Raw genomic sequence first — 19,515 nt, 5'->3', positions numbered from 1 at the left:
CAGCTTGAGGAACAGAGGTAGGTTTGAAAAGGGAAAAACACCCTCAGCTCTCAAACACCGACTTTCCACCCACTAAGCTCCACACACAGCATTCACACCCTCACACTCTGCAAGCCAAATAGTAGTATTACACATCCTCTTTACGCTTTACACTAAAATAATTATTACGCCTATAAAAATGAAGCTTTTGTTTTTTGTCTGTTTCACTTTATCGGATTTTCATTCATTTGATATTGCATTTATATCATACTCAACAGATCATTGGTTAACTCAGTGTACTTTTAAATTAGATTTGTATGTGTGTGTGTGTGTGTGTGTGTGTTCATAATTGAATTCTCATTATATTGTAAGCAAAATATGACTTTCATCAATTGCTTTTTTTAGTTAAGCATTCCTAAGTGTTTTTAAAAAAAATATTTAGGCTAAGTAAATGATTTGATGAGTATATTAGGATTTTCATAATCACCTCTCTGATTTTGCAATAAAACCTGATAAACCAGCTCTGTGTGGTAATGTTAATATGCCACTGGCACTTTCAGTTTCAGGTTGGTGATGTAATACCAGCCCATCCAACTCACCTAACACACAGCTGGCTGACTTCCTGTTGGGAGACTCCACGCCCTGAAATTCTTTTGGCCTTTTTAGACTTGTTTTTGTTTTCTCTCTCCTTTTCACTCTGTCTCTCTTTCTAACGTGATCTCACACTAACCTTCTAGGTCAAAAGCTACTTCATGTTTGTTACTGAGGATTATTTATGAATTTCTTTTTTATTTATTTAGCAGTCATAAAATCTTTCTGGTGCAAAATAAATGTCTGAAACCAGTGGAATTGGGCTACTTTAACACTGTTGCCCGTGGTTGTTTTTCATGTCCGTAAGTTGAAGCGATCCCAATAGCATGATATTTATGCCCTGGAATGCTATTTTTAGTAGTGGAATCTCGACAAAAAAAAATAATAATTATTTACCCCCACGGAATGCTATTTTTAAATGGGATTGGGTGGGGTTTCTTGTGAAAACCTGGCAACCCTGTCTGAAACACAATCATTTTGCAATACAGAATTCTACGAATTCACATTACTTGTGGTGGTTTCTTAAAAACCCCATTAAATATGATGTGGGATTGTTTTGATTCTTTTTTAACATGCCACAACATTCCCTACAAAATAAAAATTAAAAGGGGAACATAGTACAAAAGCAACAACAACAAAAAAAAAATGTTGGTTTGACAGACGTTATTGGAAGAGACCTGAACTGGATGATAACATCACTGAATCATCAATAAAAATAACTTTGTTATTGTCCTTTTGCATTATCGTCACTTTTTCTGTCTGCACTGCAGCTGTTTTGACACAAACTGTGTTGTATAAAGTGGTTTACAATTAAAGGTGACTTGACTTGTTGGAAGCCGTGTGTCAATTTGAAACACTAATCTATAATTTAGGCAATATAATATCTTATATCTATAATAAGAGGTCAGTATGGCTGAAAGCAAGTCGGTGTAAAGTTAATCACTAAACTTTTACGGTTACTTTTAGGCCTTTATAACAAAAAAATTTTTTATGATAATTTATAAATGAGTGATAGAAACTAATATTTCCATCAGTTTGAATTCAGATTTAATTATTTGGGTTGTTCACAATATAATAAGCCTATTGTTCAGACTTATTCTGTGTTATGTAGCCTATTGCCTTTTTGTAAAGCCTACCCGTCTTGAGTTCCCCAAGTATATTTAGTGTTTTGAATTGACAACCACATTTTATATGTGACCCCTAAACTGAGATATTTTATAGACTATGAGAGAACATCTAAAACATGGTTTGTTGTTACTTTACATTTCACAATAATATTAGAAATAAACATAAAATGCTTTTCAAAACGCATAAAATGCTAAAAAAAAAATTTTTTTAAAAGGAGTGGTAATCAGAAGGCATAAGTTATTCAGAAGATTGTGTTCAAGAGATCAAGTTTGGACCGTATTCTTTATAGGCGTTAGCAAGTCATGCATCAAATCTGATATGAGGGTTATACTATACAAAATATTCTGTGTGAATGAGTGCAATATTTGGAAATGAATGACCTCTTTACCAAAAATATATTTGCATTATATAACATTTTCTTAATCCGCATTTTATTATTATTATTATTATCATTATTATTAATGATGTGTTAAACCAAAAACTATTTCAGTGCTGCTTCCATCTCTGTATACCTATGTATATTTTTATTATAGATCAGTGGTTCTAATGAATTACGTATATAGGGTGTTAATACAGTTTATGTTGTTCATGTGGTTCTAAAATCGTCATCATCTTTGCATTATGTGCAGCAATACCATATAGGCCTATCTCATTTCCTTCTCTAGAATGGCTGTGAAAGGAAATGAAGTATGAGGCCACAGTAGTCTGGTATCGCTCCACCTCTTTTTTCCACTTCTGCACAAACTTCTGCCAAACCCTAAAGACAGTGTATTAACTCATTCCTCTCTTACTCACAGTATCGTATTTATTTGATCAGAGTGACTCATCCCATTCATGCTGCTTTTTGTCATGTTTTGAAACGATTTCTACAATAATAGCAGGTATATGTGCAACATTGGAGGATTGCACCATGGTGCTCACCCACTCTTTCATGCAGTAATTCCTCATTCTTATGTTGCCTAATTAAGGAGATGCAATGGAAACTCTTTGCTCATCGTGTCTTCCACGATTTCGCTGAAGATTTGATTCCTTCTCTGGTCTTGTTTATGGTTTCTGTTGTGATGCATCGTGTCAAACGTGAAGTGATATTTACCAGGTCCTGTTTTAGGGGACATGACATTTACGTGTGATGATTTGGGTCTATATGTAGGCGCTGAAAGGTTGTTTCTGCATAAACGTAAAATACCTCTGACATTAATATTAGCATATGTGTTCACTGATAGCAGCAAATATCATTTCTGGAGTTTTCTGCTATGAACAAGGTGTTGTAATCATGCAAATGACATCAGGGATTGAAGAAATGACCACTAGAACATATTAGATAATAGTGTGCTTGAAAAAGCAAATGTGACATACATTCTTTCTTTCAGTGTAGGATGAATCTTGATACTTCTTCGATTGGTGGCAGCACTCGAAATATGACTAAAAACACCATAAAAGGTATTATAAAAATATCCATACAACTTGTGTGCTATATTTTAAGTCTTGTGAAGCTGTAATGTAACTAAAAAGGAGAAATGATAATATTTACCACACTCGTGTCATTCCAAACCCACAAGTCTTTTGTTCATCTTCAAAACACAAATAAAAATTACGTTCATTATCCATGTCTTATGAAGAGACCATATAGTGTTTTTTTGTTGTTGTTTTTTTAACGAAAATCTTTCCTTATGAACCTCAAATCTTATTTTTTTACTATTTCAAACTTGAATTGTCACAACTGAAAATGAGATCCAATGGAGTGTGGCATTACTGACATAAAAACTTAAAATTATAATTCATATTATAATATAAGCGTAAGAGAATGAGATTAGAAGGCTGTGGCAATGATATGATCAAATAATTAATATGTCAGTCTGTTTCTCACACAAGCTACACCAGATAACTTAAGAAGTCTTACAATATTGCATACAAGTCACACTTTTACAATATTTTATGTAGCTTTTTTTGTCATTTTGGAGCTTACCCACTTACCTCTTTCACTTTCATTATATTCTGGCAAGAAAAGTTGGAAAACACAACGGAAATTAAAGATTGTCCATTGAAATTTTTAGGTTAACTGTTATTTCAATAAACTTGACTGAAAAAACTCTTTATTGTCTAAGCAGAGTAGCCACTAAATTGATCAACATTTAAGTTTTTGTTTCACCATGAGTTGTTTTAGATTCGTTTACCAACATTTTGTGTTTCATGTTTGTTTACCAAAAAAAAAAGAAAGTCGTCTGAATTTTTAAATAGTCATAGTCATCAAACAGGTGTAAATTTTCATGCACTGCAAATCTGTGACTATAGCAGGTGCTCTCTGTAGAGAGTGCTATGTTCAAAGAGCACCTGTGATGTTACATCAAAGGCCAGGTCTTTGAGAGGGGGAAGTGTGGGAAAGCCCCATATTTTAGGTCACATTAATGTGGTGATTCAGTGGTATGGCTGTGTTGATCATTCTGTAAGGATTCCCTCCATGCTTTCCACACATATTACCCTTCTCTCTATTTTCCTTTACCTTGTGTCCCACTTATGCTCCACGTCGGAAGGGATAAGTGACGTAGAGCAGTCAGTTTCACAGCTCCTCTCTGCATCTAGGTTAACACTTTTACCACAAAGAAGAAGAAAAAAAGCACCTTTTCAGAGGAGGATGCACAGAAGAGCAGGAGTTTCTAAACAATAACTCTCCATGCCACCTCATGCAGTTATCCCCTGGCACCTTGTTTGTGTTGCCATGCAACGCATAAGCTTGAAGAACATGCTTATTTAGCGAACATTAGCGTATTTGTCGATGTGTGTTATGAGTCCACCAATAACTGTATCTCGGGAACAGTGAGGTTTTGAGTCAAAAGTCCAATTACACCAATGTGTTTTCTACAAGTGATTTTGCGTGTTGTTTTTCAAATATTTAGTGTAAAGCCCTCAGTTCTGTGAAATGCATAAAATTCCAAAAGTATCTTTATAGGACAAGCTGTCATGTTTTTTTTAAGGTGAGACACTGCAGGCAAAAACACTGTTTTTTTCAAGCACCTGTCACTTTTGAGATTTTGGGCTTTTTGGTTTTTCATAAAGTGCTTTTTCAAACTAGTGGAAGGAAAACATCCAAAAGACACTGTTAAGTGTTTCTTTTATAGCACTTTATCTGTTTGTGTCAATAGATTTCAATTACATTACATATTTTTAAAGGCCGTTTTCTCAAAATGAGTTTTTTCTTCAACACTGAGCCATAAATCTCCACTTCAGTAGCACTTACACACACCAAACAACATTTTTATTCCTGTCTATATTCTGAAGGTTTTTACATAGGGATTTGTTCCTATATATTTTCCTTGGTTATATAAAACATTTTATTTCCCCCAAAATTGTGAAAATATATTGTTTTCTGGCTGTTCAAAGTATTTTCTGAAGTATGGAGTGACAAAAAAAGATAACCAGAATTCCCTCTGTAAAAACATTTGACTCTAATATGTCAAAAAAATTAAACAAAAAATTTGAAACTAATTTCATCTAGTGTTCAGATTTTTGTACTAGACATTTATGCAAATTAGCACATATTTTATTAAATAATGCCTCATTTGCATATTTTTTTTAAAAAAGTTTTTGAAAACTTGTAATACATAAAATGTTTGCAATAATCAATGTAATCAATCAACTGGGTAAGTAAGGTGATAACTATTAGTTTTTTTTTTGCCCTATTCACCTGCAGTGTCTCGCCTTAAATGCTAGAAATGACCCCCCAATTTTTTAATATTTTTAAGTTTACCCCAAAGTGAAAATTTGCTAAGAATACACTTACCATATATTAAGGTATATAATATTATATGGATATAATTAAATACATATTATTATATGGATACTCTTCAACGAATGGGTGCCGTCAAAATGAGAGTCAGATTAAAACATAACAAAAATCGTCAAACAATCCACTCGAGTCTGTCAGTTAACATCTTGTGCAGTGAAAAGCCTCATGTTTGTAAGAAACAAATCCATCATTAAGGCATTTTAGCTCCTGTGTCACCTTTGGCCACCTTTGACATCACTTCCTCCAGTGTCCATCCCCCATTGTCCTCTCACATCAGAATCCACCAAAATATTTGCTTTGGACAAGGCATTAATTGATTGACTGGACTGGTGATATGGATTATTTGTGGATTATTTTGATTTTTTTTTTTTTTTACTCTTATTTTGACGGCACCCATTCACTGCAGAGGATCCACTTGTGGTGAGCGAATGGTGCTAAATTGTGGCATATTTAATTATCACAAAATGTCAACGTGCATTTGATGAACTGTATATCTTTTTATTAGGCAATGTTGTTTTTTGAATTTTAGACTTTGTGTCTATACTGAAATTGACTTTCAAAAAGGAACCCACTCTGAAATATTCACTAGAGGGAAATGTGACAATGTATGTAGACACCTTTAAATAGCTAAATGCATGAGTTTATGCATCAGTGCAAAAACCCACAAGCTAACAGGAAATGGTTGACGGTGCACAAACAGACATTCACAAATAAAGGTTAAGTTCAATTGCTTTGCATATCACCAAAGAAATGTGCTGACCCACTTCTTCTAGTTCTACATGCCAACGTAAGTTTTTACTTAAAGGTAAAGTTTGCATTTTTATTTTCTGTTTATTTTTAAGTCAGACTAATCTGGTTTTAAGAACACAAAGAGGTTAATTTTTCCTATGTCATAAACATGCAGTTGTTTGGAAGGGGCTGGTTCATATCAGGACACAATGAAAGTGTTGATTATGAAAGGAAGGATATGAAAAAAAAATCACATTATGCTTTAAATGATACTGATGAAACTGTGGATGTTAGTCTCATGAAAGAAGAACAGAAAAAGCTACCCAAAAATATCATGTTTGTTTGAAAAAAGCACAATTTGCTTCCTCAAGTGATTTTCCACACTGTTAGACAACTAATACAAGAGAGAGGAAGTAAATGAACTAAGCCTCAAATTTTCAGACACTACACTGTAGTTAACATGACTAGAATTAAGATGAGATAAATATAAACCAAATCTCTCTCAAATGGTGCAATTGCTTTATTAATAGCAACAAATTTGCATGAATCTGTGCAGTTTGCTTTATTCCATTACTATTATCCCATGTGGAGCACTGTTGTCATATGCTCTTTGTACATTATGCAACTCATCCCTACCTCACTGCAGTTTGTCAACCACAATACGGCATGATTTAAGATGCGAAGGTGAGGTGACATTTCAGCGTAGGCAGAGGAATAAACTAAAACATAGGATTTATAAATGTGGGGATTTCAGATTTGTGACTCATAGGACATGAAATTAGCTGTCTGCGTTACATGCGGTTACAGTTGGTTGATGAGGGCAAATTTTTGGAAATAAATTCAACTTCGTACAGTATACCCCATCGAGACTCAATACTTCAAATGTCAACATTGTTTCGATAGACAAACCAAAACTAGACTGTGTACTATATATTGACCTTGACATATTGTTCACTGTCTCTCTTGGGTAGTTTTGCAATGAGAGGAAGCTTCCTCCTGCCTTTGGACTTTGATGCGTTTGTACGCAATCGAAACAATGCTTGTATTTGTGGCTAAAGTGGGTTTAAGTTTCAGTGGTTTGCTTTCCGAAGGCCAACAGGAAGGCCACGTTTAGCTTATGATGACTGGCTCCCTCATGTGGCTGCCTGAAGTAAATAGGAACTGGCTACATGCTGAGTTGAGTTAAAGGTGCAATAGGAGATCTTGGAAAACGCTAATATTAGCCTCATAGCACTGAAAGCGAACATCTGGGAACTGAGAGACGATAGGGGAGCTGACGAGTGTCAACAAAAAAGTATGACAAGTAAATAAACAAAAACACATCTTGAGAGTCCAGAAGCATTCACTGCATGATGAAACCCATTGGAATGCAGTCAGAATGCCCTTATAGTTCAAGCAATGGAGAATAGGTTTTTATGTTTTTATATTCATTTCACAAGCAATGTACTTTTCTGAATATCAGCACATAAATATGTTGTTAATTTTATACAACAGTGTACAGTAACGCGGTGTTTCATTCTTTGAATGAATCTGTTTTTGAACGAATCATGTAAGCCAGTGATTCAGTCATTTGATTTGAATGATTCAACAAATCTTTTATTAAGATTAAAACATGGATTTGCTGCCACCTACTGGCGGTTTTATTGTCATCTTTATTTATCCATGACGGACCTAAACCAGCCAAGGTGCCAGCACAAAAAAAAAAACACATTCAGCAAAATAATGTTTAATAAGCCATATTGAACCAAATCCAGCCATTTCAGGCCCCAGAAGGAAAATAAAGCTTAAAAATAATAGTTAAAAATAGTTAAAAAAAAAAAAAAAAAACTTTTTTAGACACATTTTTAAATCATTGTGTAAAATTAGCTCTGGGACATCACTGCAATACAATAAAACTAAATGTATTGGTCCTATGCCTTCCACAGAATGTATAAATACAGATAAATACATTTAGACCACTTAACTTAATGATAGCTATAGGGATGTGAAGAGACTTTCAGCCAGCATAACAAAAACATTTTCTGAAGACAATCAACTATTGCACCTTTAAAATGAAGAATAGACTGTGAATTGCAGTGAACTGACTTTTATTTTGATATAGCTTACAGAAAGAACAACTGTAGTTCACAAATAAATTATATTTTAAAATGTATTCATTTCAAAATGTTTGTGTCGACAACTGTTCATCATAATTTTTGCATTAAATTAAGAAATTCCAGAACAGTTTATAGAACATTAACAACCCTTAAAAAAGAAATTAAATAAAAATAAAATATTATACACAAATAAGCAATAAACAATTTCAATTGGAATGTCTTCAAAAATATTTTAATATAATAAATCTTAAAACATTTCTCTAAAATGTCATATAAAACTCTTAAAATTTTTAAACACATAAAAAAATATCAAAATATTATTTTTGAAACCCATAATGGGCTTGAGAACTAACCATACAAACATCTTTTACCAGTTACTTTGGTAAATATAAATACAGACAATTTTAATCCTTTGGGAGAATCACTTGACATAAAACGAGGTGACAGACACTCAGAAATTGAAATGTGAGTCTTGTAATTCTTTAAGGAGAATCAATCTGTTCATTTAAACCCTGATTGCACTTTGCACAAAATTCAGACTTATTATTTGTTATTAAACAAGATAATTTCCCAGTAAGTATCATAATCATTTCCTGATATGTCGTTGATTTGATTTATATTCAGGCTGATGCTTTCTCCCTTGCACAGCTTGACCAGATGGATCATTGTCAACGATCCTGGTCCATTGCCCTTGACCTCACTTAATCTTCTAGGGTTTGTTACATTGCTTCCGTTTTTGATCAAAGTAACAGTCGGTACTTGATTTGTTTGAGGAATCTGTTGGAAGTAGACCTGGACGTGGAAATAGTACAGCCCGCTGTCTCTAACTATGACAGTGCTGTTCTCCAGGGAGACTAAGTTGCTCTCACACGGTTGAGGGCATATCCAGTGCTTTTCTTTGTCTGCAGGAAGAGAATAGAAATATTAGTGTGCATTCTAGAAATCTCCCAACATTCCCCAAATTTGAACACTTTACTCTGTGCTTTGAGAAACAACAGAGTGCTTAAATTCGTAATAGATCACATTTCCTGTTGAAGGATAGGGTCATTTCAGAGGGATCGGCTGAATATGAAATCCCAAACCACTCTTACCAAATAGTATGCTATTCCAAATTCAGCCTTAATTTATGTTACTATCAGCTTTTTGTCTGATTTTATTAGCTTTAAATTGCATTTGCTTTTATTAGGCAATTAAGATAAAGTTGATTTAATATGCAAACAATTATATATATATATATATATATATATATATATATATATATATATATACGTGTGTTTGTGTGTGTGTGTGTGTGTGTGTGTGTGTGTTTAAAACCTTTAAAGTTTGGGATCGGTAAGATTTTTCTTTTTTCTTTTGAAAGAAGCCTTTTATGCTCATTGTGGATATATTTATTTGATCAAAAATAAAAAATAAAGTCATATTGGGAAATATTATTACAATTTAAAATATCTGTTTTCTGTTTTAATATATTTTAAATGTTGATTGTTTCTGCGATGGCAAAGCTGAATTTGATTAAGTGCCCAAAAAATATATTTTTAGTATTTTTATAGTATTTTTATTTGTATTTTTTTGTAACAAGTCTTGCACTCAGTTTTGAGCAATTTAATGTGAAAATGTATATTTTGAACGGTAGTCTATATACATGTTCTCCTGCTATCTTGTTCCATAATCAGTAAGAAATTCAAACATACCTCTAAATAAAATGTCAAACACAAGAGGATCTATAGCATTCATTCAGTTCACACCTTTAAGAAGTACTCTATTTGTTCTTCTATCCACCTTTAATCACTCTTTTCATTTTCTTTCATAATTGTTCCATGTGTGGGGGTCAGAGCTGGCACTCATCCCACATATTATGAAACACACTTCACACAGGACGTGAAGCGAGGTCAGGGAACGAGGGACTTTTAAAGGAACGTTTCCACCTCCTTCCTCATACACGAGTCGTGCACATTTAGACTAGTTATATTTCCACTGATTCACCACGCCTCTGCAATAAACATTCAGTGTCACTTCAGAAGTATCTTTGTGGTCACTGAATCTGGTTCATCCTGCGAGTGAGCGCAGGCAACATTTACACGAATGAGACGAAAGAAGTACGACCTCCTACTTGATTGGAGTGAAGTTGATCGAGCAGATAACATGAGCTAGCCTCACAGAAAACGACCAGGCTGAGCTTATTTACAGATGTGATGTACATATTTCAATGTGGTATACAAACTCAAGAGACTTTTAGATCACAAAAGATTCTTTAAAAGCAGAAAAACCGCATGCCAAACTTCCTCAGTGCAGCAAAGAAACCGAGTGACACAATGACACAACCAAATTTCCCGCTGTCTCTTGTTTTCATGATATTCAGAGAAGTGAGATACAGAAAAAGTGTGAAAGGGAAAGTTGTACAAAAGAGGATGAAGGGGGAAACAGCAAAGAGGAAACATGCGAGACTTCCACAGGGAGGAACATTTTGCTCACCTCTAATCAGACGGATATAGTCAATGACGGATGGATCATGCACGAAATCTGAAAGTGCAACCAAATCAGTTTGGTTACTTTTTTTAAAATAAAAACTTTTTTTTTTTTTAAAGATACAAAATTCCCAGAATATAAATATTTCCAAACTGAAATATGATACATAAAAAAAAAAATAGCTCAACATCTCTCACCTATTCGTTGTTCAGTTTTGCCATTGTTTTCTGCAAAAGAGTATTTAATTGTTACTTTCAGGACAAAAGTACACAATTTTCCATTAAATTGAAATTAAAATATGTGTGTGGGGGGAAAAAGATTTGTAAAAGTTTAAAAAGCAAACCTGTTGTATTTGACTCTTTGTTTCCAGTCACGTCTGACTAAATAATAATAAGAAAAAAAACATATTCATATGAAAATAAACAACTTGAAATATCAGGTGAAGTATGCAATGTTAAAAATTCTTCTATCCCAACTTAATATGCAGAGGCAAATGTAAGTGAGCCATTAGTAGATTGGTTTCCTCCTGAAAGTGTGACTTTCAAACATTGCTATATTTATTTGAGCAGCAAATCCACCAACATTTGACAAACCAAAACAAAACCTGTAAAAATGACACGATCTTGGAACTGTATACAATGTGTGCCATTACAAAGAGTCCACGTCTATCCTAGTTTACAGCTTCGTTTTCATGTGTTAAATTAAAAATGGCATCCAAACTGATTAATGTCTATAGCATAGGGTTGGGTTGGGACCATCAGTTTTGCCATAAAAATGGCAGACGGATTGAGAATATTCTTGAAAGCAGGCTATATTAAAGTGTTTCTATATGACATACTATGCTATCTCAAAGCAATGTGGAGGTCAACCTACCTTTTTGTGCAGATTTGCAAGATATACTGTCACTATCAAAAGAGCTGAACTCAACAGGCAGCACCAGCCAATCAGGAGGCGGAACCAGGGGTGACTTGAGCTGGTCATCTCCGTGACTAACTGAGACGGAGAAAAGGGAAACAAATCCATTTTGAAACCACAGATATATGTTTACATTGATGTGGATGAAACCAACTAACAGCCTACTGACCTAAATGCATGGACTTGAAAGGAATGCACAACGGTAGAAAGTACAATCTATTTTCACAAACTAGTGAGGTGAGCAAATCAATTTTTATCTATTTTACTTACAGGCCTCAGACCCATCTACTCTCTCTCCACATCGGTTGTGTGTGTATGGCTAAAAAAAGCAGCTTTATATTTGCCTCTCACTAAAGTGAGGTAAATTCCCATGTTGACCACAAAGATACCCTGACCTCAAACCCAGGTGGGTAGAATTGAACATACTGACTGTTCAGTACTTTGAAGCTGGACATTTTTCTGCCAACTGAAAACACATTATCTTCTAAAGGAAGAATTTTTGTTCATTTAATTTACCACTGATCTGACCATTTTTTGTGAAGATATCGATTCGTTTTTCTAAAGAGATTCACTGTGTGTTTGCTGCATGTCAGTAGAAAAGCATGTGTGCCAATTTCTAAAGAGTCTTCCAAAGAGTTCCCATTATTATTCCCATCATCTCTCTGAGAAACAAACAGCAATACAAAATGACCCTACACTTACCGGATTACCAATGAACTCATCTAATCTAATGAATACTATGAATCTAATCTGAATAGGAGAATCCTTTAAGCCTAGATGGCAAATGTGTTAAATTACATTAGCAAATATTTAAGATTGGGGGATCTAAAGTGAAATTTTCAAAACTGCTTATTAAAAAATACATATTGATCAACATCTAATATGAATAATCAGGAGTGCCACATCCCCCCATGTTGGTTATTGTCCTGAAATTGTATATGTACAGTACACTTTTCATAGATCCATGACTAAATGCAAATCCCCAATAGAATTATGCAATTAATTGTTCAATTAACATCTTCTATAAGGAATATAAAGAGTGAGAATGAAATGACAATATAATATGACCAGATCTCATCAATACTGAGTACTAAATTATGAGAGAGGTTGCTTTACTCACCTTAGTGTGTGCTGTAGTGTGAAATGTGACTATGGGACTGAATGAGCATCTAGACATGGTCTCTCCCTCAGGGTTTCCCCTTTTCAAGCTCTCATTTTCTAGCCCTGGACCTTCTCTCTCTCTCTCTCTCTCTCTCTCTCTCTGTGTGTGTGTGTGTGTGTGTGTGTTTGCTTTTTTCTCTCTTCCTCAGTTTCTTTCGCTGGTAGTGGCTGTGGTTGGAAACAAGAGAAGGTAGATTGCCTGAACATCACTGTACTAGAAATTAATTGGGTCTGAAGTTGCTGAAAGTGATTGGACTTAGGCTTTGGCTTCACTGAGTAAATATATAAACTACCCTTCTGCCTCTTTATTGTTACAGATACAGGGATTTCAGCTACAACACAACAAAGATGAAATGAAGATAAAAGGTCATAGAGATGTGGCTTCTGTTTAAACACATAAGTCAGTCCTAAAAGCTGCCAATTTCTCTTCAGCTCAACCAAAAAGAGGAAAAGGTGGTTTGCCCAAGGGGAATACTAGGGGTCATGCTATAATGCGGTGATTCATCCAGGAGAGGAGGTAGTATTAATGTGTTTATATTGATAAGCAGGCAGTTATTGTTTTTTTTTCACTCTGATCCACAGCATTTCTTCTTTCCTTCTCTTGGATGTTTTAAACCCTGTGGGACATCCCCCATTCAGCTTGTACTTTCCTATGAAGACATGCATACCACATACTCCTACACAAAGGCCCACACAAAGACAAACTCTTGTACTGTCCCTGTCTCTTGGGTTATTGTGACTGCAGTGAATAGCCATGGTGTTATCGATATATAAACAAAACATATTCCTTAAAATATATAAGGAGGAATCCTTCAGATGAAACCAAAACAATCAGTTTACAAAAACAGCACTGCCACTAATAGGATTTTGAATGGGATGTTTGAAGCTGTTAATGGTCATTCACACCGAGGAAGATAAGTATAACTATACAAATTTAATAATCAATTGTAAATCCAATTTCAAGTTTATTTGTAAAGTGCGTTTTACTATACAAATATTTGCAAAGCAACTTTACAGAAAATTTAGTTTCTACAGTATTTAGTAGTAGCTTATCAGGGGACACTGTCAGTTTATGTGCAAATGAAAGGAATTTTCTGAAAAGTTAAATGAATCACTCTAATTCAATTCAAGTTTATTTGTATAGCACTTTTCACAATGCAAATCGTTTGCAAAGCAGCTTTACAGAAAATGTACGTTTCTACATTATATTTAGCGTGAGTTCTGTGAATACAGTGAAGTCCACACCACAGCTATAACAATGATGACATAGTGAAATAATATCGTTTACAGGACTTCACCATTCCTGTATAATTTGAATTATTAAAACTTTATGATTATCATTATCAGGCATTGTGTACAACAATTGCTGGCTCTTTGTTCCTCTTTTGCAAGCGTCTGCTAAACGCATAGATGTAAAAGTAAATCCATATTATTATATTTCCCATCTGGTAACACTTTACAATAACAGCACATTAATAATCTAAGACCTCAGTTCAGGTTTAATAATAACTAATTTAAATATTACATTAGTATGATCATGAACAATTAAGGCATATATTCATCAAGAACTAACCTTAACATGGATCAAATGAAATCATATGTGAAAACTTACCCAAAGTGTTAATTAATATTAACTAACAAATATGTTGTAATGTAGTCAAGGAGATCCTTATTCACAAATGTATTAATATGAACTAATATGAATTAAGGTTAGTTCTTGAGTAGTACATGTCTTAACTTATCATTCGTTCATATGAAAGTATATTCAGTTTAGGTGTTGGTACATGATTATTCATGTACTGTTATTGTAAAGAGTTCCCTATCATCCTTTGTGTGAACAGGCCTTTAACTCTTTATTTATTATTCATCATTTAAATACATTGTAGATTTCATATATAAACATACAAAAATCATGACATGTTTTGTTAGTAGCAATTTCATTCACCAGAGGTGTAAAGTATTTGAGGAAAGTTAATTTATTAGGCCTACTGTACTTGACTATCATTTTGGATACTCTGTTTTACTGAGTATCAAATATATAAGCAACTTTTATTCTCCTTAGCAAATAGTTGTGAATCGAGGTGTTTTATATATGACTGCAGCTGGGAATGAGACCGAATCCAGCATATCCAGTGCATACTTTTCAAAATGGCATCTAACCTGATTAATGTCTGTAGCATAGGGTTGGGTTGGGACCAATATTTTGGCATAACAATGGCAGACGGGTGAGAATTAGCTTGAAATCAGGCTACAGTACATCAAAGTGTTTCTATATGATATACTATGCCATCCATACTTTTTAATTCTACTAAACATTATTTTATTTATCCATTATACCGAAGAAACCTTTTTGAAGTTTTTCCTCTCTCTCTCTCTCTCTCTCTTTCTCAATTTTGAGGTGTTTTGAAGTGTTTTATTTTGGTTTTAGAAAATAAACGTGATTGCTCTCCTCTCTGTGCCTTGTCTTGGACTTTTATGTCACTTCACTGGTTCCCAGGAGTATCTTGTTATCTTGTTATGCTTGTTAGCCACGTGTATATATAGCCCTAGTGCTTCTTTAGATCCTTGTGAGTTGTAGAATGGAATGGTTGTCTGTTATTTTTTATTAAATATTTTTTCCTTGTGGTTTTTGGTGTGTTGTTTGTTCTAGTTTTCCCACACCTGCACACAGATCCTTACCTCTACCTGTTTACCCAGCTTTTCCACAAGTAGACTATTGTTCAAAGAGACAGGTCACAGAAATGTTCCACAAATGCCAACAGATATTCATGTGGCTCAGTGGTAGAGCATAGTGTTAGCGGTGCAAAAGGCTGAAGGTTCAATTCCCAAGGAAAACACACACACAAACAAAAACACTGTTAGTCGCTTTGGATTGAAACATCTGCTGAACGTAAATAGTGCATCTTTGAGTGTGTAGTAAGTATAAGTAAAATGCTTAAGGCTTTTACTCAAGTTGTTTTGTAATTGGTGACTTGTAAATTGAAGTGTTGAAAATTTCACTGTAAGGTATCTGTACTTTTAAGTATTATTGTAAAGTACTCTTTACACCTCTGTCATTTACTGAACTGAAAGCGTAGCAAAATACTGACTATACATAGAACCACGTGTCATGTACTGTATTTAGGACTGATACAAAAGAGAAGAGTTTTGTGTTACCAGGATTCCTTTTCTAATTAAAGAAGGTGGGGACACTCTCCTTAATGAGAGGGAAACTCAAGCAGATGTTTGCTGCAGATAAGATCAGATGCTGAGATAAGAATAGAAGGTCAATAAACAATTGTAGGTGGAGACTCTTCGGTGGGAAACTCTCATGCTTGATTTTTTTTCACAGCAGTCTTTCTAGCATGATTCGCGAGAATCTTTCTGTTTTCATTTGTTGGGGAGGGGGGAAAGACCGATTTATATTAAGAGGCGTGTGTTTACAACAGATGAAGGAATCAGAAGAAAGAGGGAAAGAGACATAAAGAAGGAGAGATTAAGATCAGACTTTGGGAACATCATATTCTCTTTAGTATTCCATCTGTGGAAGAAAAACCAGTGGGGTGACATTCTGTATGAGGTTAGCCATAGTGATTATGAAATGGCCTGTGCTTTCCCCAGCGCTGCGTTGTGCGCCTGGTATAAAAAGATCACTATAGATCCAAACCAAGATAAAACTGTGGGTATGAAAGTAAAACTGTCCAACTTACATAGTAGACTGCTGTTACTTACTTCATCTGCAGCTACCTGTTTACATGGAACCCCATACATTTACTGATTTGTTGCATGACCTTTTAAATATAAAAGTTCCTTATTAGCAAGTATGGTTTCATGAAGAACCTTTAGCATCCATGGAACCTTTACATTGCATAAGAAGTTCTTTATAGTGGAAAACATTATTTAGATGATGTAAAGATGTTCTACACACTAAGAAAACAATTATTTTAAAAACTGTTCATTGAAAGGAACCAAGAATGGTTCTTCTATGGCATCACTGTGAAATCCCCATTTGAAATCTTTATTTTTAAGAGTGTGGACCTGCAGTCTAAATTATACAGTGTAAATGAGGAATGTCAAATTATAAAGACCCTTTTGGGACAAGGTCCTTTTGATGCCTTAATATTAGCAAGCAAAACTCATCAGGTTTTCAAGCAAAGCATGTGAAAAGATCAGACTCCTTTTTAGCATGACCTTTTCTAAAAATATGCATTACATGGAATAAAAAGTCATGGAAAACCTATAAATATCAAGGAATTTTAATTCTTTTTTATTTAATTCTAATTCTAATGTCCCAAGCCTGAAAAGGCATGTCAAACATCTATAAGTTTGCATATTAAAATATATTTTTGTAGATTTATTTATTAAGTCTGAATGATAAAAAAAAAAAAAATGTGGAAAGGTCATAGAAATGGGATTCAAAATGTGGAGGACCAATTGGAATGACTACTGGAATTATTTGCATACTGTTTACTACAATTTTACCATATTGATATTCAGATTCAAAGGCACCCATGTTTGCTTGTTTGTGGACTACCACATTTACATTTTACAACATTTGTGATGAAGAATAAATTCATAATGTATTTTATTCTATTTTTTTTTTTAAATGCAGTCTGTCTGTGAATTCTCATTTATCACACTGCAGCACAATTGATATATATAGATCTGGACTCTGGAGATTTCTGCATCTGCTGGTGACCTGTGGGAGTGAGAAATTGCTTCATAACTGTCAACTCACATTGTAATCTCTGCTAGAAAAAGAAAGCCGCAATGTTTACACATGCAGTATCTTTGCATTTAGGCAGTTTATATTGTTTATACATTTTCATTTACCTTTACATTTACAACAACAAAAAAATTTTTTTTGTTTTACACACTAAAAAAAAAATGGTCCTTTTAAGAACTGTTTACTGGTAAGTTCTTTGAGAAACCAACAAATTGTTCTTTTAAGAACAGTTTACTGGAAGATTCTTTGGGAAACCAAAAAATTGTTCTTTTAAGAACTGTTTACTGGAGGGTTCTTTGAGAAACTGAAAAATGGTTCTTCTATGACATCACTGAGAAACCAAGAAACTTTCACTAAGCAGTGCCTTATCAGATGCAAATGGTGGATGGCATTAACTGTACTATGCATGGTCTTTTTTTTTTTTTTAATGCACCATACATTGATATATATCGTGCTTGAATTTTTTTTTGTAATCAGTTGACACCTCTGCAATGTTCCACAGGGCCACTTCCCCTTCTCATGCTTCCAATTTGGCCCACCGTGGTTAATCTTTTTCCATTTTCCGTTGCCCCCTCAGTGTACTTATATGTCAATAATTAATAAGATGCATCAATGTTTTTTGTTTTTATTTATACTTTTTAATTTTTTAGATTGCTATTTCATTTTAAGACCACAAAAATAAAAACATTTTTGTTGCCTTTGCTATGTCAGCTGTGTTCATCTCAGTGTTGTCATTACAATGCTAAGTGTCCAAACTATGACCACATATTTCATTCAAATGCAGCAGATTGTGTTATATGCGTATAAGAGAACTATTGACAATTGAGAGCAGAAATATTATGCATAACTGTCTCTTTCCAACCATGAAATAGATACATAAAATAAATGGAAATTGTGGTCTTTAACTGTTCCACAGACCACTGCTGGAAGGGAAATCAAGTGTACCCATGTCACGCTAATATAGATTATCTATATGCATAGTAGTATATGAATGTTAATTAAAACTGAAAGTGAATTACAAACCCGATTACAAAAAAGTTGGGACACTATACAAATTGTGAATAAAAACAGAATGCAATGTGGAAGTTTCAAATTTCAATATTTTATTCAGAATACAACATAGAAAATTTATAATTTTAAGTGAAAAATAAGTTTATTTTACATGTCATGGCATCAACACATCTCAAAAAAGGGTCAAGGTCATGTTTACCACTGTGTGGCATCCCTCTTCTTTTTATAAAGGTCTGCAAACGTCTGGGGACTGATGAGACAAGTTGCTCAAGTTTAGTAATAGGAATGTTGTCCCATTCTTGTCTATACAGGCTTCTAGTTGCTCAACTGTCTTAAGTCTTCTTTGTCACATCTTCCTCTTTATGGTGCGCCAAATGTTTTCTATGGGTGAAAGATCTGGACTGCAGGCTGGCCATTTCAGTACCCAGATCCTTCTACGCAGCCATGATGTTGTAATTGATGCAGTATGTGGTCTGGCATTGTCATGTTGGAAAATGCAAGGTCTTCCCTGAAAGAGACAATGTCTAGATGGGAGCATATGTTGTTCTAGAACTTGGATATACCTTTCAGCATTGATAGTGCCTTTCCAGATGTGTAAGCTGCCCATGCCACACGCACTCATGCAACCCCATACTATCAGAGATGCAGGCTTCTGAACGGAGCGCTGATAACAGCTTGGGTTGTCCTTGTCCTCTTTAGTCCGGATGATATAGCGTCCCAGTTTTCTAAAAAGAACTTCAGATTTTGATTGGTCTGACCACAGAACAGTTTTCCACAGTCCATTTTAAATGAGCCTTGGCCCAGAAAAAATGCCTGCGCTTCTGGATCATGTTTAGATATGGCTTCTTTTTTGACCTATAGAATTTTATCCGGCAACGGCGAATGAAATGGTGGATTGTGTTCACCGACAATGTTTTCTGGAAGTATTCCTTAGCCCATGTTGTGATTTC

General features: G+C 34.4%; 1 protein-coding gene across 1 annotated transcript; it reads right to left on the bottom strand.

Annotated features, from left to right (window-relative positions):
* Positions 1 to 8,058: 8,058 nt before the first annotated feature.
* LOC128028608 (uncharacterized) lies at positions 8,059 to 11,801 on the bottom strand. The gene is made up of 5 exons (XM_052615877.1): positions 11,647 to 11,801; positions 11,117 to 11,153; positions 10,971 to 11,000; positions 10,780 to 10,827; positions 8,059 to 9,209 (listed from the first exon to the last, which is right to left on the bottom strand). The coding sequence occupies exons 1-5, from the start codon at positions 11,794 to 11,796 to the stop codon at positions 8,851 to 8,853; spliced, it is 624 nt and encodes a 207-aa protein (XP_052471837.1). The 5' UTR covers positions 11,797 to 11,801; the 3' UTR covers positions 8,059 to 8,850.
* Positions 11,802 to 19,515: the final 7,714 nt, after the last annotated feature.

This window comes from Carassius gibelio, chromosome A15 (genome assembly GCF_023724105.1).
Source record: "Carassius gibelio isolate Cgi1373 ecotype wild population from Czech Republic chromosome A15, carGib1.2-hapl.c, whole genome shotgun sequence".
In the NCBI taxonomy this organism is placed as follows: domain Eukaryota; kingdom Metazoa; phylum Chordata; class Actinopteri; order Cypriniformes; family Cyprinidae; genus Carassius; species Carassius gibelio.
Note: the sequence above shows the minus strand (reverse complement) of the source record. Positions and strands in the feature narration are given on the sequence as shown.

What these genes read in the sequence shown, in the direction of transcription:
- LOC128028608 (XM_052615877.1), bottom strand. Translation starts at nt 11,796, where the DNA reads ATGGATTTGTTTCCCTTTTCTCCGTCTCAGTTAGTCACGGAGATGACC. An exon ending in TTGCAAATCTGCACAAAAAG is followed by an intron (nt 11,154 to 11,646) that starts GTAGGTTGACCT and finishes ATTATTATTTAG; the next exon opens with TCAGACGTGACTGGAAACAA. An exon ending in CTATATCCGTCTGATTAGAG is followed by an intron (nt 9,210 to 10,779) that starts GTGAGCAAAATG and finishes CTCTTCCTGCAG; the next exon opens with ACAAAGAAAAGCACTGGATA.